A 12,605-nucleotide genomic window follows, 5' to 3' on the forward strand; every position below is an offset into this window, starting at 1 on the left:
CAAGAAAGGGTCTCCAGTATGAAGAGTTGGACAGCACCAGGGCCCGACATGGTTCACGCCTACTGGCTGAAGAAGCTGACTGCACTCCACGAGCGTCTGGCAGCACAAATGAACCAGCTGCTAGTTAACGAAAGACACCCGGAATGGCTAACTGAAGGCCGGACGGTCCTGATCCCCAAGGACCCCAAGAAGGGACCGGTCCCCTCCAACTACCGACCAATAACCTGCCTCAGTACTACATGGAAGCTCCTGTCAGGCATCATATCGGCTAAGATGAACAGGCACATGGGTCAATACATGAGCGGGACACAGAAAGGAATTGGCAAGAATACCAGAGGTGCAAAACACCAGCTACTGGTAGACAGAACAATCAGCCGAGACTGCAAGACCAGACTGACCAACCTGTGCACTGCCTGGATTGATTACAAGAAGGCCTATGACTCAATGCCCCACAGCTGGATACTGGAATGCCTAGAATTGTACAAGATCAATGGGACCCTAAGAGCCTTCATCAGGAACTCAATGGGGATGTGGCGTACAACACTAGAGGCCAACTCCAAGCCCATAGCACAAGTTACCATCAAGTGCGGGATCTACCAAGGAGATGCTCTGTCCCCACTGCTGTTCTGCATAGGCCTGAACCCCCTCAGTGAGATCATTAACAAGACTGGCTACGGATACCGACTACGGAACGGAGCAGTTGTCAGCCACCTCCTGTACATGGATGACATCAAGCTGTATGCCAAGAGTGAACGAGACATCGATTCACTGATCCACACTACCAGGCTATACAGCAATGACATTGGAATGTCGTTCGGACTGGAGAAGTGTAGTCGGATGGTAACAAAGAGAGGGAAGGTAGTCAGAACTGAGGGGATTGAACTACCAGAAGGCAACATTGCAGACATAGAGGACAGTTACAAGTACCTGGGGATCCCGCAGGCAAATGGGAACCATGAAGAGGCCGCTAGAAAGGCTGCAACCACCAAGTACCTGCAGAGGGTCAGGCAAGTCCTGAGGAGTCAGCTGAATGGTAAGAACAAGATCCGGGCCATCAACACATACGCCCTGCCCGTGATCAGGTACCCTGCTGGGGTAATAAGCTGGCCAAAGGAGGAGATAGAAGCCACTGACATAAAGACAAGAAAGCTCCTGACCATGCATGGAGGATTTCACCCCAAGTCCAGCACCCTGAGGCTGTACGCTAAGCGGAAGGAAGGGGGCCGGGGACTGGTGAGTGTCAGCACCACAGTCCAGGATGAGACAAGGAACATCCAAGAATACATTGGGAAGATGGCCCCAACTGACCGAGTGCTCAGTGAATACCTCAGGCAGCAGAAACCCAAGAAAGAGGAGGGAGACGAGGAACCATCATGGAAGGACAGGCCCCTGCACGGTATGTACCACCGGCAGATAGAGGAGGTGGCTGATATCCAGAAATCCTACCAGTGGCTGGACAAAGCTGGACTGAAAGACAGCACAGAGGCACTAATCATGGCAGCACAAGAACAAGCTCTGAGTACAAGATCCATAGAGGCTGGGGTCTATCACACCAGGCAAGACCCCAGGTGCAGGCTGTGTAAAGATGCCCCAGAGACTATCCAGCACATAACAGCAGGGTGCAAGATGCTAGCAGGCAAGGCATACATGGAACGCCATAACCAAGTGGCCGGCATAGTGTACAGGAACATCTGTGCCGAGTATAACCTAGAAGTCCCGAGGTCAAAATGGGAGATGCCCCCAAGGGTGGTGGAGAATGACCGAGCTAAGATCCTGTGGGACTTCCAGATACAGACGGACAAAATGGTGGTGGCTAACCAACCGGACATAGTGGTGGTAGGTAGACAAACAGAAGAAGACGGCCGTAGTGATCGATGTAGCGGTTCCGAATGACAGCAATATCAGGAAGAAGGAACACGAGAAGCTCGAGAAATACCAAGGGCTCAGAGAAGAGCTCGAGAGGATGTGGAGGGTGAAGGTAACGGTGGTCCCCGTGGTAATCGGAGCACTAGGTGCGGTGACTCCCAAGCTAGGCGAGTGGCTCCAGCAGATCCCGGGAATAACATCGGAGATCTCTGTCCAGAAGAGCGCAGTCCTGGGAACAGCTAAGATACTGCGCAGGACCCTCAAGCTCCCAGGCCTCTGGTAGAGGACCCGAGCTTGAAGGATAAACCGCCCGCAGGGGCGTGCTGGGTGTTTTATATATATATATATATATATATATATATATATACACACACACACACACACACACACACATATACACACACACTTCTGCGTGTGTGCCCACCTGCATGGAAAACTAAACTCAGCCTAAGAAGAAGAAACTGAAAAAAAAATGTTTTTAACGATATACTAAAACCCATAAAGAAAACTTCTGGACTTCACTTTTGAAGGATAAGTGTTAGTATCCTGGCCGCCCTCCACTCAACGTTGATTCCTCACATTTAGAGGTGACCATATTTTGTAGAGAAGGTGGTCTCCTAAGCCTCAAGGCTGGTTTAAATTTTTATTACTTGTTTTAAGAGTCTCACTGGTTTGGCGCCACCCTCTTGAGCAGCCCTAAAATCCTCCCAGAGCCCTGATGCTACATTACAAACCTACTGCTCTTAGACATTCACAGAGCCAAGCTCCAAAGCGAACGATGCAACAGAACCTGCTCAGTCACTAATTCACTTTAAAACACGGTCTTCCTCCCACAAAGACAGCATTTGATAAGCTCCCCAGTACCCTTAATGTCAAGTTTGAACCTCTCAGTATATCAATAAAACATGTAGATTTGCGTCCATTAGAATAGCTTCTAATGGCTTTTTTAACGTCCGTGTAGCACGTTGGTGAGCTGAGCTTGTTTTAGATGTGCTGTAGAAATAAACTTTGACCTGACTTGTAAATAAAAAAAACTGAGCACAAGCTTATTGGACGGGCTCTGTCGCACAGCAGATACAGTGGTATGCAAAAGTTTGGGCACCCCTAATAATTTTCATGTTTTTCCTTCATAAATCATTGGTTGTTTGGATCAGCAATTTCATTTAAATATATCATATAGCAGATGAACACAATGAAATTTGAGAAGTGAAATGAAGTTTATAGGATTTACAGAAAGTGTGCAATAGTTACTTAAACTAAATTAGGCAGGTACATAAATTTGGGCACCCTTGTTGTTTTATTCATTTGAATACCTTTAGCAATAATTATTGAAACATAGAATTTATTTGGTAAGCTCATTGACCCTTAACATACATACACAGGTAAATCCAGTCATGACAAATGACTGGATTTAGGGCGGCCAATTGCAAGTTTTTCTCCTCTTTGCATCTTCTCTCGAGAGTGGCTACATGGGAGCCTCAAAACAACTCTCAAATGACCTGAAAACTAAGATTGTTCAACATCATGGTTTAGGGGAAGGATCCAAAAAGCTATCTTGGAGATTTCAGCTGTCAGTTTCCATTGTGAGGAACACAGTGAGGAAATGGAAGACCACAGGGACAGTTCTAGTTAAGGCCAAAAGTGACAGGTCAAGGAAAATCTTACATAAGCAAAGATGAAGGATGGCGAGAACAGTCATAGTCAACCCACACACCAGCTCCAAAGACCTGCAACATTATCTTGCTGCAGATGGTGTCACTATGCATCGTTCAACTATTCAGCGCAGTTTGCACAAGGAGATGCTGTACGGGAGAGTGATGCAGAGGAAGCCTTTTCTGCGCACATGCCACAAACAGAGTCGCTTGAGGTATGATTAAGCACATTTGGACAAGCCAGCTTCATTTTGGAATAAGGTGCTGTGGACTGATGAAACTAAAACTGAGTTATTTGGGCATAACAAGAGGCGGTATGCATGGTGGAAAAAGACCATAGCATTCCAAGAGAAAGACTTGCTACCCACAGTAAAATTTGGTGGCGGTTCCATCATGCTGTGGGGCTGTGTGGCCAGTGCAGGTACTGGGAATCTTGGTAAAGTTGAGGGTTGCATGGATTCCAATCAATATCAGCAGATTCTTGAGAACAATGTTCAAGAATCAGTGACAAAGTTGAAGTTGAAGGGCTGGATATTTCAACATGACCCTAAACACTGCTCAAAATCCACTAAGGCATTCATGCAGAGGAACAAGTACAACGTTCTGGAATGGCCATCTCAGTCCTCAGACCTGAATATTATTGAAAATCTATGGTGTGACTTAAAGCAGGCTGTCCATGCTCAGAAACCATCAAACCTGACTGAACTGGAGATGTTTTGTAAAGACGAAAGGTCCAAAATCCCTTCACCCAGAATCCAGACTCTCATTGGAAGCGATCAGAAGTGTTTGGAGGCTAAATGTCAACTAAATGTTGATGTAATTTTCTGTTGGGGTGCCCAAATTTATGTACCTGCCTAATTTAGTTTAAGTTACTATTGCACACTTTCTGTAAATCCTATAAACTTCATTTCACTTCTCAAATACCATTGTGTTCATCTGCTATATGATATATTTAAATGAAATTGCTGATCCAAACAACCAATGATTTATGAAGGAAAATCATGAAAATTATCAGGGGTGCCCAAACTTTTGCACACCACTGTAGATGTCAGTATTTGTCGATGTGAAAACAATCGAGGCCACAAACAGCAGTAAGCATGATTTTTATGCTGTCACGTTTTAACATCGCAACGTGCGAGTCTGTGTGGACTGAAACAGGTTTGGAGCGTCCGCTAGGACAGCTGCATGCCGTTCTGCAAACTTTTCAGTGTTAGTGCGCTTTAAAAATCGTCTCACTTGCTGCACATTATTAAATGTTTCTTACATTTCACGGCTGACAAAACGTAATGTTGCTGTTGACCTTTAAGTTTTGCAGAGCTGAAACAATCAGGTACAGCGTCTCTGCGCGACATGAGTCAACACTGACCTCCTTTGTTAGCAGCGTCGACGGCCTCTGCAGGCAAGCCAAACTGGTTCATTAGAGGCCCCAGCTGCCCGGACGCCAGAGCGCTGCTGAACATGCTCATAGCCTGCAGAGAGACCATAAATACCAACAATAAGGACAAATGCCACTACAAGATGCTAAATGCCAACAACCCGGATCCTCTCAAACACACCGTATCTCAGTTCAGATGAAATTTCTGAAATCAAGGATAATAAAATATTTAGGTTTAGTAGGAAAATGTGTGCATTTATCAGCCTGAAACTGCTACAGGTGCAACAAATGTGGATATAATATGACACAGCATAAACCAAACACTATAATAAAAGAAGAACAAAGCTACAGCAGTTTTAAATGACAAATGAGGAAACTGTATCACTTTGAAGGGAACAGTCAGTTCCTCTCTGTTTAAAAAAAAAAAACTATACAGGACATCCACCTGCTGAAACTGAGGTGAGCTCAGCGTGTTTTGCAGCTCCTCTGAGCTCTGAGGCAGGGACTCTCCGGAGGGCAGATAGGGCATCAACCTCTGCTGAACCTCAGGATTGGCCAAGATGGGAGCCATGATCTCAGGCGTCAGGACGCTCGCGAGGTCCACTGCGGGCAACAAAGACCCACACTGACTGGTTAATGCAAACAACAACATTATCATTCATATTTCAAACATACGAGACACAAAAATCACTTTTTTCAAGCACAGTTAGATGCAAGTGAATCTGTAATCTGTAATTCTGAGCCTCAGTGAGATTATTGCTGCTTTAGATCATGAGGTTTCTTTCTGACTTAAGGGTAATAATTCAGTCATCTGTGCCATAGCGCTATAGAAAATCTTTATTATTGGAGCTTAAACGGTCAAACAATGGAGCTCTCAAAGGGCTTTATGATCTCAGTCACTATTGTTAATTTAGTAAAATTATGATTCAAATTAAAGTTAAAAGGGAAGATAAAGCAGGCTGTGCTTCAGGTCGTGACTACTTTTACTTCTTTGTGTTCCTCAGTTACAAAGTCAGATAAAATCTTCGTCTGAGATGTTTAGTGGTGGCTGTGAGATCACCTGTATGTCGAGTCAGGTTTTGACGTTATCTCTGAGGGTGGATCTGACTGATCCCTAAAGTATATTCTGCTTTACTGTCCTTATGAAGTCCACAAGAATACAGGTTTAAGGCCTGGATGCTGATGTGCTGGGAGTGAATCAAACAGTAAGTTAGGAAGTCTTCATCTGAGAGAACCTCTGTTGGTTCATTCACCAACTAATAACCATTTAACCCCCACAGCCTATCTAAGCATTGCACTGACCAGAACCACAGTGCACCCAGCTACTAAAGGCCCAATAGGTGATGCTATCAGGTCAATATGGACCAGACCTCTAAGGAATGTTTCCAGCCCCAATCTGGTGCTAGCAATTTGTATCTAATAAAATGTCTAATGAGGGCATATTGTGCAATTTTTCTTATAAAACTTAATTCAATATCACACACTGTCTTTGGCCCTTTTCTTCCTCTGCCATCTTACTTTTTGTATATTAATCTGTCAGCACATCAGCAGGAAGCTGTGCCTAATGTAGCGCAGCACAATGAAATTTAATCAAAACAGCGACAGCCTGCAGAATTTTCAGGGGATTCGTGCTCCTGCAGCAAACTGAATTATAATGCAAAAATTACGCAGAATTAGCGACACTGTTGTGATCACAGTCTTAATTATTTGGCGCTTAATTAGTGAAGATTTCACTAATTAGGTCTAATTATTCATTTACTTTCAGATTTAAAACCAAAAAAAACCAAAAACAAATCTCAGTTTTTAGGAGAACAAAGTTCAATTTTCCTGAAGCTTCCATCAAATCCTCACCTCCCTGGCTGCTGGCAGGTACGTTCATGGTGGCCAGGATGCTCTGCAGGTCTCTCAGCTGGATGGGCTGCGTGGGGTTGGCTGCTGCTGCCGCCACGGAGGACACAGCAGGGGTGGAGGGGGTGGTGGCTGTTGGGGAGGCCGCTGAGGTGGCAGAGGGAGTGATGGGAGTGGTGGGAACCTGGGAGGAGCCGAGCCGACTAGCAGCGGAGGTAGAGGTTGGGGTGACGGCTGTGGACGGACTGTGGATGGAAATGTTTAGCAAAACATTATGTAAAATCACAACCCCTAACCCTTCACCAGAGGTTGTTTGGTTTCCCTGATTTATAAATCATGGCAATCCTCCTGGCCCTTAACAGCGTACACTACATTACTCTGTTTGTGTCGGGGGACCCGATCTTTGGGGTGGACCAATTTTTGGCGCAGCGTGTTTTGGGGTTTGAAAGCCACAGAGATGCTATGTTTAGAGAAAATGTGTCTCAAATGTTCCGATACTCCTGACACATAAGAGATCACTAAGGGTTTTCGCTTCGGTAGCAGTCCTTATTTCCTGGATCGGCTGGAGCTTTCTTTATGCGCCTTCTCAGCTTTGACAAACGTCCAGCTGGGATAACCACATGTACTCAGGGCCTTCTTGATGTGACGTTCTTCTGCTTCCCTGGCCGCTCTGTCTGCGGGGATGGTGTTCGCTCTATGTTGAAGCATCCTGATGACACCCAGTTTGTGCTCCAGTGGCTGATGAGAGTCAAACCTTAAATACTGATCCATCTGTGTTGGTTTACGGTACACATCAACTTTTAAATGTCCCCGATTACTGATGGAAATCTCAGTATAAGAAGGCTAACCTGCCATTTTTTATATCCTCCCTGGTGAACTTGATGTGTTGGTCCACTGAGCTAATGTGATCCGTGAATTGTGGTACGTCCTTGGATTTGATTTTGATCAATGGTCTTTTATTGTAAAGCACTTTGTGATTTTTATTTTTGAAAAGTGCTATATAAATACATTTTACTTACTTATTTTCTTACTTATCAGTGGTTGTTGATCAATGGTCATGACAATTTGCATATTAATGATCAAGGAACTGACCTCACAGCCTGTTGTTCGCCAGTGGTGCTAGTTTCAGTCATTATGCAAAGGTACTGTTTTATAAGGCTGGGAAAACCTGCAGTCAGCAGAGACTGAAGAAGTCAACTGGATGAGTGATGAAACATTTCTCCCATTGAAAAAGCTACATCCAGATGAACAGAATCAACTTTTTGGGATTTTGGAAATAATCATATCAGTTGGAGCTCAGAGCTTCTCTGGAAGAAAACTCATGACTCATTACAAACTGAACTCAAAGAAGGATTTAGCTTTCAGGTTGCAAAGCAAAAGTAAACATGCATTCTTTTTCATGACCAGCAGGTGGCGACTTAGCGTTGAAGTATATAAAAAAAAAAAGACTCCTCACTTTACCTCTGACCTTAGTGATTTTAATCTCAGTGTCAGAAAAGTCAAAATTGCTCATCTTAAGGATTCAAAAGGGGAACTTGCTAATCATTGGGTGACAGCTCCATATCTATGTCCATCTTTTATATACAGTTCATGGCTAAACTGTTATTTTTAAGGTTATAGTTAACATTTGAGCTCTGCTGTACTGATGCTAAAACCTTCTCTTTCATAGCTTCCCTTTTATTGGAACTTCTCATTTTATCTTGTTTTCCACCTCAAAAATATTCTGGAATCCTTCAATATATTTAACAGAAATGTAAATAAGACACCTTGTGGAGGAGTTGCTGGCTGCAGGAACGCTGCTGCTGCTGCTGCTGCTGCTACTACTTCCAAGAAGGTTGGCCAAGCCTGGACCAGCCAGTGTCCCGAGACCACCTGTCAATCACACAAACAGAGCTCAACATCTCACCGATATTGTTAATGAGATGTTTTCACGCTGTTAGCTTGTGGACTCAGTCATGAAGGTACTCACCAATCCCTCCCAGTCCAGTTGGTCCAATAAGCTGCATCAGCTGGTTGTGGCTCATGTTACCCAGAAGGCTCTGCAGGCCACCCTCACCTTTACATGCAAGCAGAGAAGACAGGTGACACCCATGAAGGTGAGACAGTTCAGCTTCTTACCCACGACAGGTTTAAACTACGACACAGCGTGTTTGTTACCTCCGAGTGCAGACAGATCGTGTCCTCCGCTGCCGCCGCTGCCGAGAGCACCGGGCATGGGCGGGTTGTTAAGATACTCGTTCACTTTGCGGCAGTACTCGTCATCCTTGTCAGTCTTTGGCTCCTGAGATCAGAAAAACAAAATGCCAGGGTTACTGAACATTAACATTTTGAGGTGTAAAGCAGAACAAGCCTTATTATTGCAATACACAAAAACAAAAGATCATGAATGTTGTTTTTTGCTTCGTTTTTATCCTTTGTATCCTCTCATTTCCTCTAAACGTCTGCCAAAGGCATCCGGGTCTGTTTAAGCAGTCAACAGAAAGCTACCTGTCCTATGATTTCAGCTTGAATGGGAATATTGCTCACGCTGGAAACTGAAAATCCCTTCCAAGGGAAACTTGGCCTACTACCAAAGAGTGCTGGATCTGAACCAGAAGCAGGAAGATTTGTTATCGGCTTACGTGAAAGGAAGGTGACAGAAACGAGGTGGATTCTTATGTGTAAAAATCAGTCAAATCTGATTTTCAAATCTTTCTTTTTCACTCACTGTGTGTTTTACACCTCTCTGCATTTAATCGTTAGTTATCATTAATCTCTGCCTCTCTTCCACAGCCTGTCTTTGTCCTGCCTTCCTCCCCTCACCCTCAAACGCTCATGGCAGAAGGCTGATTGTTGGGGTTTTCTCTGTATTATTGTAGGATCCAGACAATATAAAGGGTGTTGAGGCAACTGTTGCTGATTGTTGGTTGTTGTTGTGATTTGGCCCTAAATAAATAAAACAGAATTTTAAAAATTGACAATTGAACTGATTTTCCATGTAATGACCCAGGGGCCAGTTATATGGACAGCACAACAGATGAACCAGTTTTTGTCTGCTTGGTTTGAAGTGAACTGGGATGTCATGAGATGATTCTCCTGAATCTTCTTCAATTTAGTGAAAGATTCAGGAGAAAAGTCAGTAACCTTTCGGTAAGAAATAATTATATTTAGCTTGAATAAAAAGAGAAAACATGCTGGGAAACAAAGGATTAGTAAACAGACGAGTCTGGAGCAGCTGCATACCTGCATCCAGAAGAAGAGTCTTTTGGAGCCAGCTTTGAATTTCAGCACATAGACTCGTCCGGTAGTGCACTGATTCACCCGTTTGAACTCGCAGTCATCAGGAAAGATGATCAGGTCCTAAATTGGCAAATGGAAATGACTGCTGTGATATTAAGAAATTCAAACACCAGTTAACCTCATCTGGATGGCGTTACCTACATCGTCCACGTTCCCGGTGGTCCGATCCTTCCAGCAGAAATGGATGAGGGAGTCGTCCGTCTGTTGGATGTAGACCTGACCTTTACGCTTGTCAGGCGTCACCGTGCTGCCCTTCATGGTCATCTTACCGGCACGAAACTCCACCAGGTACTTACTGGAGGAGCCGCGGGACCCAGACACCATGCTGGGGAACAACGCTCCAGAGGCCATGATGATGACGGTGATAAGCACTGACTGGTTTACAGCTGCTTTAGTGACCTAAATATTAGAATAAAATAACATGTAATTATGTTATGGTCCACAATCTTATTCTCTGTGCTTATAATGAGTCAAATAATAATCTTCTCAGATTTTATGACTCTATGATCCTTTCTTTGTAACATCTGTTTGTCTGCAGCAGATAAGATGATCACAGCAGTACAGATTACATAATATATTTGTTTTTTCTCATTTGGTTTTTTTATATTTCATCCTTTTGATTAGCTATTTTGTGACTTTGCATTCAAACTAAACTCAACCTTCTCTGTTTATCATGAACATTGAGGCGATGCATCACGTTGCACAGCACACCCAGCCTCTCTGTATCGACGAGGTCTGGTCACCGACCATCTAACTCCATCTTCTTACCCACGCTACAACAAGAAGTCTCTATAAACTTTGTTTGTACTTTAAGTGAAGCTTCACATTCAAGCACAGCAGAAGGGAAAGCAGCTTCAATCTCTGTTTTCTAGCATCGCACTAAAAATATTAGTTCTGATCTGTCCATCATAAAATGAAAATGACACCAAACTTCACACTCGTTCCTTTTATGAGAGGCTTTTATATGCAAGGAGCAGCTCTATTTACTTTGAACCCTCTAAGCACTCTTCTCCCTGTTCACAAATGACAGCACCTCAGAAGGGCTGTCTGCAGATTGTGATGTTTGCGATGACACGATGGTCATGAGTCTGATGACCTCTTCCAACCTCCCCACTCTGGTAGGCGCTACAGATCAGTCTACACCAAAGTGAGGTTTGGAGATAGTCCTACTTCTTCATTGTTCCATCCACTTTGTGTGGCGAACTGACTGCACAAAAGCTGCAGGGCACGATGCTACCACCACCATGCTTGACAGCTTACATAGTCTGAAAGTCTCACCTTTATTCCTACAAACACACCTCTCTCATTTTTTTGATTGGCAACCTTTTCAGTCAATTTTCTGTCCTTATTCTGATTTCCATCAGGTAGGATATTTTTTCTCCTTACCTAGAGTCCTTGAAATTATAAAATATTCTCGGCAATATATTATCAGCATAAATTCTCACATTTTAGAGCAGGTAAATGTTTGATAGTTCTGACTGAGACAATACCTGAAAGCTAAATCCATTTGTGGGATTTGTTCTGAAGTATAATCATTGCAGCTTTATAACACACACCCTGCTCATGCATTGGATGAAACGCTGTGTAACCACGATGAAGACTAGTATTACCCAGCATTTACAATCATCGCAGACCTTCATTCTGGTCTGCATTTGGATTTTTGAAGCCTAACAGCCAATTTAATGTAAACGTGTCATTGTGTTAGAAGCATTAAGGATTAACACAGCTCTGCTACATCATCGTGATCACAGTAAATCTAACTAAGACTGTGGTTTAGATGCATATTTGATAATGTAGCTGGAGTTAAACCACTGCTTCCATAATAACAACAGGGACAGGAGCAGCCTCCAGCCCCTCACAGATGACTCTGCATCCCACAGCCCGTCCTAAGCTACGTGAGGTCGAGCCCGGGCTGTGGCTCTAAATTCACACACAGTGAAAATAAACCTGTTCCCGTAGTCCATGTTACCAAATTCAAACATTTACATGTAAAGAAATAAGATGTTTTTACTCACGCTTCTCTCTGAAATATCGTTCGGCCGCAGAAAGGTCGGGCTCGGCGTCGGCAACTTTGATTGGCTGAGCGGTGCCGGTGCTTCGCTGTGATTGGTGGAATCATGTGTCAATAAGGTGGACTTTAAATCCGCTGCGCATGTTTGGTAGAGATAACACGAGCCACTCGTTTTACGTATCAAACCTGCAGGTTTGGAGATTTTCATACGTTTACTGAGCTCAGCAAAACATTTTCCAGTTACAGTCTGATGAATCGACAAAGATCTTGTGGAATAAAGTCACTCTGAAAGCAGGAAAAATGTATTAAAGGAAAATATGTCTGTGAAGGTTCTCAGTCATCCAGGCCATCGTAGTGGGACACTCCCACTAGGTTTATATCTGGGACTCTCCACCATTTGACCTTAGAACTGAAGAAGCTTCTCGGATGAGAGGTGAAACGTCTTCAAGTAACTTAAAGAAGTCCAGACGCTTTTCTTTGCAAGCTCCTTTGACTATTAAAGGAAAGTATTTTGAGTGATTAGGGCTCCATGCCATAACTTCCACTTCTGCCTATAGTGAACCCAAGGTGCGCA

At 43.9% G+C, this 12,605-nt stretch overlaps 1 protein-coding gene across 1 annotated transcript in view; it reads right to left on the reverse strand.

The window, feature by feature from the left end:
- LOC145423349 (proteasomal ubiquitin receptor ADRM1-like) overlaps nt 1-12,254 on the reverse strand; it is a 17,371-nt gene extending 5,117 nt beyond the window's left edge. The window contains exons 1-9 of the mRNA XM_080295686.1: nt 12,036-12,254; nt 10,162-10,419; nt 9,964-10,080; nt 8,899-9,022; nt 8,711-8,797; nt 8,508-8,613; nt 6,745-6,986; nt 5,339-5,496; nt 4,885-4,987 (exon numbers count right to left, since the gene is read on the reverse strand). Coding sequence (XP_080151812.1) covers nt 4,885-4,987; nt 5,339-5,496; nt 6,745-6,986; nt 8,508-8,613; nt 8,711-8,797; nt 8,899-9,022; nt 9,964-10,080; nt 10,162-10,419; nt 12,036-12,239 — 1,399 coding nt within the window. The 5' untranslated portion in view covers nt 12,240-12,254. The remainder of the gene's footprint in view (nt 1-4,884; nt 4,988-5,338; nt 5,497-6,744; nt 6,987-8,507; nt 8,614-8,710; nt 8,798-8,898; nt 9,023-9,963; nt 10,081-10,161; nt 10,420-12,035) is intronic.
- Nucleotides 12,255-12,605: the final 351 nt, after the last annotated feature.

Source organism: Astatotilapia calliptera, chromosome 20 (assembly GCF_964374335.1).
Source record: "Astatotilapia calliptera chromosome 20, fAstCal68.1, whole genome shotgun sequence".
Lineage (NCBI taxonomy): Eukaryota > Metazoa > Chordata > Actinopteri > Cichliformes > Cichlidae > Astatotilapia > Astatotilapia calliptera.